Here is a 15754-nt window from a genome sequence, read left to right as displayed (position 1 = left end):
AAACAAATACAAAGCTTGTCTTTGGTTCACACACTTTAATCCAATATAAAATGACGAATAACTTCTGTTATGAACCGATCATCTCAACACCAATAAATCTGCACAATTTTGGATTTGGATATCAGTTTATTAGTCGAGTAGCTTTTAGTATGCTGTATATCATGTTAATATGAACATAACTAACAAGTAAGCTTGCTACCAAGTTGCACCCCACCCTTTCTTATAAGACAATTCAGTGCAATTACATTTTCTATATACTGTAGTTTGCAATTTGCACACAGCCAGTTACCTACTATTGCTGCCAGGTGTGTTTGAGAACCTTATTAAATCCATGCAAACTGTACGTCATGTGTTGGCCATTAAATCTGACTAAACAGTATACTGTGTGCTAAATAAGAAGATTAACTACCACCAAAACATTGTTTTGGCATGTTTGGCATGTACTGGATGTGTTTAGGGGATTGTCCTGGCTAATTAACCAACATGATGTGGTGTTCACAGAGTTTACTTTTCCATTCCATTAGTTATTCATTAGCTGATTTGGGCAAAAGTGCAATATACACGGAATGCGCTTGGACTAATGATGTGCGGCAGACTGGAGGAAGAAACTCCTGTGCATGACTTGCATGCAACTTAGCCAGTGGGTTTTAAGTCAATTTAAGTCGAGTAAAACTCAATTCACCGACTCAAGTAGCATACTGAAAGGACTGCTTTGTCAAAGAAAAAGAAAGTGCCTTACAATTAAAAAAAATTTTGTTTGTTTTTCTAGACCTACTGGATGGCTGAAATCAGATTTCTTTCATACTTTGTTCCCCTCTCACTCTTTCCAGTATCTCAGTGTCTGATTGGCATCTGGTGTCTAATATTAACTTTAAACCAAAATTACAAAACATGTTATGTATTGCTTTCAGTAATTTCCTTCTGCCTATGGTCTCCACACTAATTCAGTATGACAAGAACACTAATGCGTGTTTATATTAACAGTTGTCCCAGGATGAGCTACATTTCTTAAATTTGGCTCCAGGGATCAGTATTTCTTCTAGGTCAGTTAGTGCAATTATAGTACTCACTTGGTTGATCAATCCAAATGCTGCCAAAAAAAAAAAAAAAAAAAAAAAAAAAAAAAAAAAAAATTCAAATGAACTGACTCTGGAATCCTTTTGACACACCAACACTCCCCCACATACTCCCCCCCCTTCTCATCCAAACCCTCCCGCAACCCGACTCTGTGCATGTTCAGACTTACCACCCCTGTGCATGTGGACAGTGCCACCGAGGAGTTGACCCTTGACCTTAGCGACCCCTGGTAAAAGCAAAGGTTGTCCTGCTCGTAGGCCCTCAGGCTCTTGGTGCCGTTCTTTCCCAGGACCTGGATGGCGAAGCCAGGTGCAATCAGGCTTTCAGAGGCCTCCCTCAGCTCCATGTGGAAGTCCTGCCCCAAGCCACTCAGCTGGAAGTGAACCGTTTCGCTGCTGCTGTCGCTGTTTGATAAGCCTGCATCTGGGGCCAGGGATCTGCGTCGCCTTCTGCGCTGGTGGTGGGCAACTTCGTGAGAGATGTAAACGCCTTGGTGGTTGACCTCGTAGGGAGATACAATCTCATATTCTGGATGAGAGATAAAAGAAGAAAGAAAATAAGATTATTGGGTGTTTTCACCAAGTAAATTTAAATGCAATGAGAACATATATATATATATATATATATATATATATATATATATATATATATATATATATATATATATATAAAAGAAAGCAGCCAGTTTAAAGGCAAAATCTACTCTTTTGACAATTAAATTAATAGAGATGTCATGGGATCAAAACAGCAGGAGAGACTGCTGAGAGAAAGCTATGATGTCATGAACTATATTTTGTGAATGCAACTTGGTAAAACATTAAGCACATTGTCCTTGTTGTCACTCCTTAATAATTTGATCTGTCAACATAATTTGCTGTGATATAGTGAATGCTGTGTCAGCTGCTACCTTGCTTGCATTATGGACTGAATAAAAACGACAACATTTTCCCTTTGTAAAGTTTCCTTGACCTGCCTCGTATACTTTTGCCGGCAGGGTCATGAAGTAGTTACAAGAAAAGGAAGGGTTTTAGACAATTCCAACACAGGCCTAATAGCGGAGAGTGAATCATGTTTGACCTAGTGTTTTACTAGAGTTTTTACTACAGCTCAGGCTGAAATACTGCAGGTCATAAAGTGAGATGGTGGCAGGTCACAGGCCTGGCCTTTTAGACCAGTTAAATATCTAATGGTGCTGTGGTCACTAACAGACAACAAACTAACAGGCTTTCCTCCAACGGTCAAATCAAAGGAGTAGCTGACTCATTCAGCTGAACCAAAATGAGTTTTCCAGAGGAAATCATGACAGTTGATGCTGCTCCTGTCCATCCTCTGAGGCAGAACGAAGAATGGGCTGACCTACTAAAGCAGGGAATCCTGTATAAGCAATGAAGGATTTCATTGTCTTTATAGCTTTGGATACATTGCAGGGTTTGGGAGATCATGCCTGTTGCATGCACACACAAAAAATTATAAAATGCAACAAAATGTATTGAAGTGTGAATTATTGTATGCTTAACTGATGCTGGGAGAAAGTTTACAGGGTGTTTTACAGTAACTTTTGTTACTGTGGTAGGATCTTAATGGTAATAGAGTATCTGGTGCTGTAAGCCATTACACACACCTTGACACATTATGCTCTTGAAACACTTTGGGTCTATGAGTAACCACAAAGCAAACAAATAGTGTCATTGTTGATTTTGTCACAGTGTTGTAATGGCCATTGCAAATGTGTCCACTCTTGTCAGCCTAAAGTGCACAGAAATAACAGCAAGAGCCAGTCTTAGTTACTGTACAGTATGGCCTGCTTTAGCAAGCCTGAATAATAATTAAATATAGCACAGAGACAGAGAGACAGACAGTCAGACATGTTTTGGCAGTGGGAGAAACATGCAGGGTGGCAGACAGTGTGTCATCACTGGCAGTGTGAATGCCTGAGGTTTGAACTTGGCTATTTGGTGCATCTTGAGCGGACTTAAAGCCCCTACCCACAACATGACATATGCTTATTAGTGGATGCATTTATTTAAAGCACCTTGCATTACTATGACTGCATACAAGCTTGGGTGGTCACAGTGGAAAGCAAACCTCCAACCCCTTGAAGTGTTACAACCAAGATCAACCCAAAGAGTAACATAACTGCAAAGAGCAAACTCATACTTCAAGTCTCAAGCATTTTCTGTGCAGACACCAAAGCACTTAGGCAAAACCAGAAAATGGTCTTCTCTATCTTTGGTGTTTTGTCCACCGACCCCCAACACACACTTACACATTTACAGCTAGTCAACTGTGTTTGTTCCGCCCTAACTCAAAAACCAGCTGCAGTGACCCATGTCTGACAGTATACAAACACAGACTCTACGGGAACAGAGTGCACACACACACACACACACACACACACACACACACACACACACACACACACACACACACACACACACACACACACACACACACACACACACACACACACATCTTGTCTGATGGACTGAGACAAGATCCTGAGGTGGTTAGTTTGTTGGTTTAGTGGCTCCTGAGTGCCATTAGTACTGATAGGGGGTCTAACCAATGGGTGCCTTGGCTTCAACTTAACAAAAGATTGAACATGTGAACTCTTTCCCCACCCGCTCTAACATAGCTGAATGAATGTAACACTGTGCTATACTTGCTAAAGTGCTGGCTGTGAGATGATCTGAAACAGAAGTAAGGGCTTCCCCTCTCTTCTGTTTCAGATCATCTCCGCATGTGCCCGGTGAAAGGAGTTTTTGATGTTTGTTTATGTGTCTGCTTTTCATGGTAACTAAAAAAATAAAAAAACAACAACAACAAAGGATCTGAAGGAGATCACACAGCCACAGCAGTTGCTGACTCAGCGCAGCACATGAGGTTAGACCCACAAGACACAGAACAGATGATGCACTCACTGCTTGCACTAATTACTGAATTAACTAAGCAGCTATAGCGGGCCTTCACTGAAGGTTTTGGAGACTCCCCAGTGTGTTATAAAAATCAGTGTACTAATAAGGGAGGCATTTTCACTGTGCTATTCAGATTGTCACATTGCCTATTGGTACTTTCCTTTTAACTGATTATTGCTCAAGTGTTCCACAAATCAATAGTTCCTTTAGAGTAACTTAATAATCAGTTTATTTAAAAGAAATTATCTATTTACAAAAGTGAAATATTTCTCAACACCAATTTGAGCTGCAGCGCTGCAGCAGACACTGGTGGCTCTGTGTCAGGGTGCAGGTCGCCCCCCAGCGGTGAAGAGAGGCAACACACAGCGCAGGTGAGCGCTGTTTAATGCTGCTGGCCGTTTGAGAGAGGCAGTGGATGACTTTACTTTTAATGGTCATTATTGTACCGAAAAGCAAAACATGAACTGACGGATCACAATGCACTCTTACACACTCACTAACAAAAATGGCATCACAGTCGCAGAAACACTGATGAAATTTGGGTTTGTTCCACACTTCCACCTACCTGTATGTTGAGGTAAATTGAGAGAGCTGAGCAGGGCCGATGTTTCAACACTGTCAGCACCATTTGTCAAAAGCACGCTCTGTAAGGAAGGAAATGTACAAGACTTAGTCTGTGTATTCTGCAAAATATCATGGAAAATAACTCGGGACTCTGTCATTTGAAGTGTTGACAACTTTATGAGCTCTGCATGCATGTACGTACAGGCGCTGCGGAGATAATACAACTGACTTACTTTGCTCAGAGTAAAAAGGCAAACGAGATGGAAAACCAGCAACTGCCGCGTCCAGTTTCTCCACTCTGCACAAATCCGTAGGAAAGCCATCGCTGGTGGTCAACCTTTACGCAAAAGCTAAAGCCTAAATCACACGGCCACTTGCCGGCAGTCCAGAGAGCTTTAATAAACCGGTCCAACAGCCGCCGCTGCAGCTCTGCAGGACTTGTGGTGAATGAGGCATCAACGAGTTTCAGATGCAGGCTTCTCCACTTGGGTCACTTTGGGTTCCATTCATTTCCAAGCGCAGTATTCCAATGCGGCAAATCGCAGTCCTCTCTCCAGGCGAGTCATTTTCTTTTTATTCACTCAGACAGTCCGACCAGTATCCAAAGTCTCTCTCTCCCTCTCTCTTTAACACACACGCTCACAATGCCGCGCGCTCTCTCTCTCTCTCTACCCAGTGACCCTCGCGGACCATTTTGACTCCCAGTGAAATCATGTGATTGTCTTAAATAGGCTGTGTCTCGTCTTTGCAATAGCAATAGCAGACTCCCATGAAAGCCGCACCGAGAATGAATCTGTTTCCCCCCCCACCCCCCGGGAGCCTGCTGAGGGAGCACTGAACGCAAGGTTGCCGAGTACTGTGTGTGTGTGTGTGTGTGTGTGTGTGTGTGTTTTGAGGAATGGGGTGTGGGTGGGGTGGGGTGGTGTTAAGTACAGCCTGTAGCCAATCACAATTGACACCTGTGCCGAGAGATGGGGTTTGTGTCCAGCTCTCAGGTTGCAGGAGGATGTTTCTGAGAGGAACAGAGTCAGTGTGTGATAAAAATAACACATACAGAATGTTTGCTTGCAGGGCAATTAAGTAGGCCTAATTGCATTTCCTTTTTGTAAGGACAGTCTGCAACAACAAGTGTTTGTCATGTTTGTTTCACATCAGGTAGTTTTTAATTGATGATGCGTTTCAAAAGTAGGGTATAAAGTAGCCTATATATGTATACACATGAATGAAAAATATGTATTTGAATTCAGTAGTCTGGGTTTTTGTAACCCAAGCGTGATCTGGAGATTACAGCCTGAAGCAGGTATAATCAGTAATTTGTGATGGATTACGGTCTGAAATTAAACCTTTGACCCTGTTTAATCTGCTCCTTATTCTCCCATCTCTCCCGTATTCTGCAGCTGCACTGATAGGCAGCGTGCCAAAATTTCTAAACTTTCCCCACAATCATTCATAGAAGTGCTTCAGAGTGTGGGAGCCAAAGGATCGGGAGCGCTAGTTTCATATTCTGGAGCATTTCATCCTCCCCAAAAGAAAACCAGATGAGTGTTCTGCTGTGCTGCAGGAGAGATAAATGTGTGACGATTTACGGTGTGATCTTTTTGGCACCGAGTCCGAGTAGCTGGATCAGAGTGAAAAAAAATCGAGGTGATTGTAAGCAAGTTGGTCTGTTGAGTTCCACCATCTTTTTTTAAGCTATAGCCTCTGTAAGTGTCAAGTTTTTATTTTATTTTTACAAAGCTGAAACATGCAAAGGGGGTTTTATGTCTTTAAATAGAAAAATGTAATTACATGACATATGATGGGTCTTAGCCACAGATTCTGGCACAGCAATTGATACCCATCTAGCTTAAGATAAGGAAAGTAACCCCAGTCATGTTTCAGCATTTTAGAGTGATAAGAGAAAGGCATCTATGATAAATTACAATGAAGTGTAAAAGTGGGACAGGACTTTCTCTGTGACACTCTGTCCAGAGACGTTGGGCTGGGTGTTGGATGCATCTTCCAAATGCTCTGTGTCACGTAAGATATATAGACAGTGAAAGAAATGGACACAGCCACGCCATAGACTTCGACGGAGACCAGTGAAGTCAATTAGAAGCACTTTTCCGGTGATGGCTGAGCGTACTGCGCAGCTGCTGCGCAGCTTCAAACTGAGCTTGACGACGTAGATGTGACGTGAGCAACCTGTCTGAAATTTGTAATTTTCTGGTAGCTGCACCAAGAGAAATCTGTATCATTCCGAATCTTGCAGAGACAGAGAGCGTGAGTAGGAGCTGTCCATGAGTGTAGGAGCAGGAGCAAAACGTTGCTGAAATATTTTGTTCTGATGCTTTCATGGACTCTCTATGGGCTTCTCCCTTGACTGTATGCCTCCACGTCCCCTCGATTTCCTGCGAGCTTCTCCTGTACTATACGGTTTTACGATTACGATTTCTCTACTGTGCGACAGAAAGTCGTGTGGTTATGACACAATCGTTTCCTATTTTTACAAAAACAGCTGCTACGGGGCCATAACCTGAGATACAAGGTAATGGAGCCTTTTATACATTGTCGTGTATCTTTAGAAATAAATAATGGACAAATAGAGACTTTAAACGCTTCAGATGTAAAGTTATTCGCTGTCAAAGTGACGCCAAATTGAATGGGAGTCAATGGAATGCTAGTGGAAGGTGATGGCTTGTTGGCCTCAGAGTCTCCCCATAGGAGGTACGCTTTCTGGATGCTCGCTTATCCCCTTGGTAAGATCAAATATAGTGTCAGCCATGAAGGATTTATTTGTTGTGATCGAAAAGGAAAGGAATACATGACACAATGCTGCAGTATCAAAACCAAATGACCAACTCCCCCACAGATAAGAAGTGGGCAAAAGAAGTAAGAACATTGTCATCCTGTCAGTATTATGCTCTCAGCTTATAAAACTAATACATATACAAAACTGACTTCCAGATTTCTGCCTAAGTTTGCCAATTCTGGATTTAATCAGTGATAACATGCCATCATGAAGACAATCCCTACCATGTGTTTGGAGGCTCAGAAAATCTTTACAGTGTCAGCTGCTGCTGAAGTTATATCGCCCCTCCTCCTACATTGAGACACACAACACACCCACCCACACACACACACCCCACACACACACACACACACACACACACACACACACTTCACACCCCTTACTCGCACGTATGTGTGCACACACTGCAATACAATACTCACACTGCACTTGAAAACATGGTTCGCATATTTCTGTGTGAGTCAATTCTTTATATTTATTCAGTTAATGCACATGTACACAACTGAAAAGTTTTCAATGCTTTGAACTTTGAAACAGTTCGACAGTTGCATGCTTCATTGTGGGAGTGTGCAGGTACAGCAGATTTAATAAAGAGAAGATGCTGTATTGTATTGGATCGTATTGGATTGTAGAAGTCCGAACTGAGCTGGCTGCTGTGAGTGATTTGACCTGTGAACCCCTAACCCCCCGTATGCCTCTCAGTCTGCCGGTCTCTCTTTTTACTTTCATAGCATTTGGGATGTACAAAGGCAAAAAGCTGGCACATGAAGGAAGCTTATTCCATCACATATTTCCACACACATTAAGGCATGTAGTCTTACACATACAGTGCATCAGTTTACAAGCTGCAACCATTCATACCCGATCACTACAGGAGGAGTTTGATCTGTATACTGGTCTGAAATAAGGAATACATGCACTAAAACAATTATCTTTTTTCACAGACATCTGCAAGAATTTAAATTGTTGTGCAACTTTTGGCTGTGGTTGTAAGAGGAAAGGGATTTTAAGGGAAGTTTAACATTTTGGGAAATGCGCGTATTTACTTTCTTGCTGAGAGTTAGATGAGAAGATTGATACCACTCTAACATTTGGTATGCTAAGTATGAAGCTATCGTCAGCAGCAGGGTAGCTTAGCTTAGTACAAACACTGGAAACGAGTGGAAACAGCTAGCTTGGCTCTCTTCAGAGGTAACAAAATTTGTTTGTTTGTTTAATCCGCACCAAAATGTGTAGTGTAATCAATTGATGCAGTCTCCATTGGTTGACAACTGGGCCCAGCTAAGAAAATACTGTAGTTTGGAACCCAACCTACCTTTAAAATGGCAAATTGTCATTTTTATATTTCAGTTTTTGTACAGACTAAACAAAGGAATGCAATGTGTTAATTAGTTTAGCTTTACTTTTAGACGGCGCCAGACTAGCTGATTCCCCGTTTCCATTCTTCATGCTAAGCTAATTTAATATGAGAGGGGCATTTATCTCATGTAACTCTAAGCAAGAAAGTGAATATGTGATTTTCCAAAATGTCAAACTATGCCCCCAAGTCTCACAATGTGGGTCTTAAAGTTTTTTTTTCTGTTTTAGTCTCTCCAGGTAGTTTTCACTCCATGGTCTAATTTAATTAGCTGTCTAAAACTGTCATCTGGGCAAGATGTGTGTGAGCGTGCACAAGGGTGTACGCTTGTGGTGAGCATAATATGAATTAGTGTGCACACTGTAGGTCTTTGTGCGTAAGTGTGTGTGTGTGTAAACCTGTACATGCATGTATGCATGTGCATGCGTGTTTTGGTCCTTATGTATGTGCGTGTGAGAATAGTAATCTGACAACAGCTGTAAAATTCCTCTCTGAGCATCACAGAGGGGAGGCTGATGGGAGCTGACAGGGAGCAAGAGTGAAGGGAGGTGGGAGAGAAAGATGAAGGTGAGTGTGGAGCAGGGGGAGACGGTGGTTGCCTGCCAGTTTGACGATTGAAGGTTTAGTCAGGCTTTGCAGAAATTCTGTAGCGCTGTCGAAGAATACTGATACCTTGTCTTGACCTTATTGAGTGTAACCCATTCACCCTGGATGTATCAGCTCAAAATGAAACTGTTTCCCATAAATATTTGCAGATGGTGCTAGAGTCTGGCTTTTGGCCACTGCTGGACCTATTCCCAGTTATCCATTTATCCATTTTACATTATAATTTAGAAGACTAATATTTATTTTATTTTATTTTATTTTAAATTGCAACTAACTAAACTACTGTTAAACAACCCTGTATTTGGAACATTTCACAAATGAATGATTTAGGAATAACACTGTGGAAATATGTAAGGTATGGTGTTTTGTTTTTGATTGAGTTGGACGAAAGATATGTTTTTACATGATATTAGCAGAGAAGATACATTTCCATGTGTAAGATGTATGCAATAAGAGGCATGTATGAAAAGAAGAACAGGGGTCGTTCCAGGCTGGTTGGTGCAAAAGTAGGCTCGCTTTTGCAAGAACTTTCTCCACAGCGCTACAGAGGAGGATCTGGCTAGTCCACAAAGCATTCCAGGATGGGAGAAAAACGTGCTCTGGTTTATTGGCATTTCTTTAAACCAATCATAATCGTCATGGACTGTGCTAAGCGGCGGACAGAGCCCCGTTGCCGCTGCGAAATAGCCTCGGGAAGGAACTTGTTTTGGTGGTAAATGTACGTTCAAAATGATGAGAGTATGACAAGCACTTGAATAATCAGTAGATGTTATATAATGGTCCAATGATATGCTAAGGTTTATGAGCAATACTGGGAACCTTGCATGTGAATGTTCCACAATGCTTTAATTTGAGAATAAAAAGCTATGACTGATCGTCAATCCAACATAACTTGGCAGCATGTAATTTCTTTCTCACCAGTAACAGTTCTTGAAATCTTGACATGATAAAGGTTCAATCTTCATATTACCTACTGTAGCAACCATGAAGAACGACACACAGTATGTGCTGTCATCTGCATTGTCTAAGCAAAGAAGTGTGCTATAGCGACATATGGTTTGTCTTTAGCAGCCACACTGGTTAAGGGGTAACATATGAGCATTAACACAAAGTCAGATGCGTGAAAGAACACAAGCAAAGACAGTTGCTCTCTTCAAATGTTATTTGAACTCAATTTGTGAATCTGTGAATTATGATAACAGTTTTCCTTCAGAAGACCAAAACAGTCCGTGCACATTATTCTTCAACAACATATTGTACTGCATTAGAATGGCAGAAAACAGACTGCCACAATGTCTGCCTCTGTGGGCCAACTTTTTTTAAGACCAGTTTTATTTATGGGTTACAACAGCAGTCAGTAAAATCATGGAGCCTTGCTAGTTTCAGTAAGCCAAATTGAGCACAAAACAGTTGATTTTGGTTCTGTAGGTTCACCAGCACTCCAGCGGAAAGTTGCACTAGGAATATGTTACTGTACTGCCTCACCCCTTCCTTGTAAATAGCTTCCACTGAACTAGATAATGTATTGGACATGGCTGAGCGACTCAAGCATTATTCTTCATAATAACCACTAATTAGTGAAGTTATTGTGCTGATGTCACTTGGCCCGAGACGTGTTGCAGTGTGGGAGGTCTTGTCCTGACCCTGTGAGCAGTACTGGATGAAGTTGACATATTACTGATTATTCTGATTTATAGAGGTAATCATCATGTTGATGTATTGCTGTCCAAGAAGTGGTTTAGGCTATTAATCCAATCAGTTGCACATTATCTACGGCAACAAGGATCGTATCGAAAACATTGGTTACACTTTGAGTGCGTGAAGTTCTTTAATTACAACACTAACCAAGTTAATGGTTTAGGTCACATATTCCTATGATAATTATGTTGTATTGTACTTTTATTTTACGAAAATCCATAACTGCAACTTGCATACACAGATTCCTTACATTAAAGAAGCAATATTAGCAACTTGCTAACCCAGCACCCCTCTCTCTGGGTTTGAGAGCCCAAGATGAAAATGAAGGCCTGAAGAATTTCGCTAATTATTGGTAGTCAGCTGTATGTGATCGCTGGGGCAGAAAGAGCATCTCTGGAGGGCTGAAACCTAAAAACAAAGTGGCTAGTCTTATGACACTCTGCAGGGGTGAGAGCCTGCTAAAGTTCACCACCTCTGTATTGTGTAAGCAGCCCAGTTATAATAACTGCCTTCATCTTGGCAAAGAAAAAAGCCTGTAAAGCATGCTTGAAGGGTTTTTGTATCAGAGTTGGATATAACAGCATCTTTCCATGAGTAATAAATATGTAGGATGTGCTATAAATTTGACTTAATCATTCTGATTAAAAGCCTTAATCTCCAGAAACTTTGCTTGGATCTTGTACAAATCTAAGATGAATATGATGCCAGTTTCAGTAGCACTGCTAGTCTCACCTTCTGTACTGTACAGTTTTACACTGCCAGACCCATAGGAAAGTGTTTCTCTCTCGGCTCTCAAACATTTGCATGTCTGCATACTGGTGGCGGGGTTTTTCACCCTGTGGGAACCGATGTCTGGCCAAGAGTCTCTGACCCAGACAACCCACCAGTGTCCATAGTGTGGTGTGGAACTGAACCTGCTGGCACGAAGATGAGGAAAAGAACAACAGTCCTCATTTAGCTGTAGGCTATGTGTGAATGTTCATACTGCAAAATTCTTTCTCAGTCAAGTCAAGTAGAAAAAGTAGAAAAACCTGTCAATGTACCAGTTTCTTTATTAAAGATAACGCAATGAAATGTGCTGCAAGGGGTATGTGTTTTCTTTATAAAAATAAATCTAGATTCCATACTTAGAATGGGACATTATAAAAACCTGACCTCTCCCGGCTGTGTGATAACTGAATGAAGAATCTCCATAAAGTATTAGATCAGGATCAGATATCCATCTTTCTACATACTTTTGCTGCACTCCTTTAAGTACTACTTCATAGTTAATTTACTTCCCAGAGAAACTATGCTGAAATACTTGCAAGTGTAACACAGCGCACATGCACAGTGTGGGCTTATACAGTGGCTACCACAGTAACTTCCGCTGCACCTCTGGAGTTGTACCAATGTGGGTCAAAATATGAAAAGGGCCAAGTTTGAACCATTTTGAAAGAAAAGGCTTGGTCAGGACAGCATAGTGAATGATGCTCCTTAATATATAAATAGAGAATTAAAGACCAAGTAATTAGCAAGTGTTTCAAAGGCACCGACTCAACTTTAGGTTTTATTCAGTGCAACTAATCAACTCTATCAAATTCACTACAAAGTTTCTTGAGGTTTATTGATGAGTAAATTACATTTCAGGTTTTCATTTCGACCACATTATGTTGGCATACTTTACACATCTTACTCAGTCACCTGATCACAGTAACTGTATATGTGCACTATGAATCCTAACAACTGAGCTGGGCCACAGCACTATTCAAAGCTGCACGGAGTGAACTTGCTGATGTGGATTAAAATGACCTTCTTTGGCTATAATGCTGACAAACTTGAATTCACCACCAGTCACCAAACCAACAACCTGCCTCACCCCCCAGGATAATCAAAGTATGGAAATCTCGCAGACCACCCACAAACACACACACACACACACACACACACACACACACACACACACGGGCACTGCATGGTGCAGCTTGCCCACCTGAATGTGAAGTTGTATTTTTCCACAAAGTCCTGTGAAATTAGCAAAAAAAAAAAAGCTCAAGTCTGAAATATTAGAGTGTATGGCAGTTTCATTGCACTTTTACACATGCACACACACTGTACATGCACATACGTTTTGCTAGGTGGCACAATGGCCCAACTGACAATGGAAATATCCTTCATCAAGATGTTTAGCCATGCCCCGCATCCACAGCAAACTTTCTGTTGAGAGGAGTGCCTTGTGTGGTTGCAGGAACCATTCACCTTCACCTATGAAGGTCCTGCTTTGTTCTTTTAGTGATGCTTCATTTCTTTCTTTTCTTCTCTAAAAGTGCAGAAAAGGTGAACAGCATTACACTAATGGGCATTCAAGCTAATGTTTACTCACAGCAATGAATTAGTGTCCATGAATGAGCCTGTAAGAGATACAGCAGGTATATAAGGCCATGAAGGAGAATCATTATTATTTAGAGAAGTCAAAATAAGGATTTAGAGAAGTCAAAATAAATACATCAAGACAGGAAAGTCAAGAGAGGTCACACAATGCCCTGCTACTGTGCTACTCACAGTGTAAAAAGCAATTTTTATTAGTATTAGGTATAATAAGTTTCCCAGTAGTATACATATTTAGTATTTAAGATAAGTGATGAGTATTTACCAAGGCATTTGAATATCATTTCAAAAAGTTAGGATGTTTGTTTCTAAAACACAAACTCAAGCAAAGCTCCATTGACAAAACTCACATATTTTTTTTAGGTTAATAAGTTTTATTTGGATGCAGAAGCTCACATCTCTTTATTAGTCTGCAGGTCCTTTTTAGACATGTCTATTATAAACATGAGTGACTCCTCATTTAGAATTGGCATTCAAATTGGCAGGATAAATCCAGGCAAAAAAAGTGACAGAGCAGCATTGAGGTGCACTTAACGCCCACCTGCTGTACTGAGCGGCTTCCAGGTGTGAATATACAGTATATACCAGTGAGCGTACCCTGGTTGAAAAATGTGTGTGTGTGTGTGTGTGTGTGTGTGTGTGTGTGTGTGTGCGCACACATAGTCACATAATAATAACATAAGAGGTAAGGAGTCATTACTTAAGTTGGACATACCTTGGTGCTGTTTCACAAAAGCAGAATTTATAAATCCAGGATAAGTGATAAAGCGAGGCTTGACCTAGTCTAATCTGTGCATCCTGGCTTGGTGCGTTTCACGAAGGCCAAGCCTGGCTGAGGAGGAGCGGCTAGGTCAAGCCAGGCTGAAGTATTTCGGATAGATGCGTGTTCTTGGCTTTCCTTAACAGACTGCGAGGTCGATAACAGATTTACTGATGCTAAAATGGAGAATACGCATTGTTCATACTTTATACAGAGTGAGCAGCAGCTTCTTGTGGAAGTATTATAACGTGAAACACATTATTTGTAAAAAAAGAAACATTACACTAGCACCTTCATAATGCATGTAATGTTCATGCCTCGGCGAGGCAAAATGGGACACTGACACGCCAAACCCAATGGACCTGCGGGTGTATTACATGCTTAGGCGTGATACTGGGTTGCATAATCATACCATTCAAGGATTAGGCTACTAATCATTTGCACAAATTAATCATTGTACTCTTTGCCTTAAAAGTAAGCAGTAGATAATGTTCCTCAGGAAATTTACCATGAAGATCAATTTTCTACAACGCTAGAATATGATGCATAAATATCTCTTTCAGTCGGTTTCTCCTTCTCTCATGGGCTAATATACATATTAACTTCCACTGCTCGCTTTTAATGCAAAGTGTTCAACGGTTCGTTTTTGCAAAAGACAAGCGGCTCAATGAATGGTTTCAGTTAAGAGCAGTAGGTCGTAAATGTATATTTTTAGATATTCATTCATTCGGTCTGCTATTATTTATTTTTTTATAAATGATGAGTTTCCTTCTTTACATATTATATGCTTTGCTCCCTCATATATATGGACATAGAAATTAAAGACACTGAAGAAATTGGACTCTAAAAATCTAGAAACTATAAAGATAATTAAGTGATAATGCACACAGTAAACATGTCTGTAACACAGTCTATTCATCAGTTATTTCCCCCCAGCAAAATATAAGGTCAAAAACCATTGAGGTGTCCCCTCCCTGTTGTTACATGAATGTACAGTAGTCTACACTATATAGTTACTGGTTCAGTGAACTAAGACTATAATTAAGGAGGACTGTACAATTTGGACAGGTTTTTATAATTGTACAATCCTCCCAAATTATAGTCCCAGTTTACTGGACAACACAACTTGTGTGCAAAGAATGCCAATTTATTGAATCCTTTATTGTTAAAGAATACAAAAAAAATGAATCAACTAAAATAATTTAAGGTGCATTGGTCCACTATAGAAACACACATGTACAGCACTTTATATATTGCCCTTAGTAAGACTTCATTTAAAAACACAATTGGCAACTTTATCAGCCTTTTCTAATTATCTCAACAACTGCCGTAATATATTCATCAAACTTCTAACAACAATATGTGAACAGCAGTCTTCATACAGTAATATAACAGTAACAATGACTCACATGAATAATTATAAAAAATAATGGTCACAACTTTAAATAACAGTACTTAAACGAACAGCAATGCACCTGTTGTATTTTTATGAAGGCTGATACAATAGGGTAAAACCACTGCTGAGTGAACAGAAAAGGCCCCAGGATGAATAAATCCTGGCTGTTAGCCTGGTCAGGAGCAGGGTAGCTGCACAGAATAAATCTCCATGGTAACGTCTC

At 40.6% G+C, this 15754-nt stretch overlaps 1 protein-coding gene across 1 annotated transcript in view; it reads right to left on the bottom strand.

Annotated features, from left to right (window-relative positions):
- The window catches only part of adamts16 (ADAM metallopeptidase with thrombospondin type 1 motif, 16), a 55167-nt gene extending 49766 nt beyond the window's left edge, over positions 1 to 5401 (bottom strand). Inside the window, exons 1-3 of the mRNA XM_028580515.1 lie at positions 4790 to 5401; positions 4558 to 4636; positions 1247 to 1605 (exon numbers count right to left, since the gene is read on the bottom strand). Coding sequence (XP_028436316.1) covers positions 1247 to 1605; positions 4558 to 4636; positions 4790 to 4879 — 528 coding nt within the window. The 5' untranslated portion in view covers positions 4880 to 5401. The remainder of the gene's footprint in view (positions 1 to 1246; positions 1606 to 4557; positions 4637 to 4789) is intronic.
- Between the last annotated feature and the right edge of the window lie 10353 nt (positions 5402 to 15754).

This window comes from Perca flavescens, chromosome 6 (genome assembly GCF_004354835.1).
Source record: "Perca flavescens isolate YP-PL-M2 chromosome 6, PFLA_1.0, whole genome shotgun sequence".
Taxonomy (NCBI): domain Eukaryota; kingdom Metazoa; phylum Chordata; class Actinopteri; order Perciformes; family Percidae; genus Perca; species Perca flavescens.
Note: the sequence above shows the minus strand (reverse complement) of the source record. Positions and strands in the feature narration are given on the sequence as shown.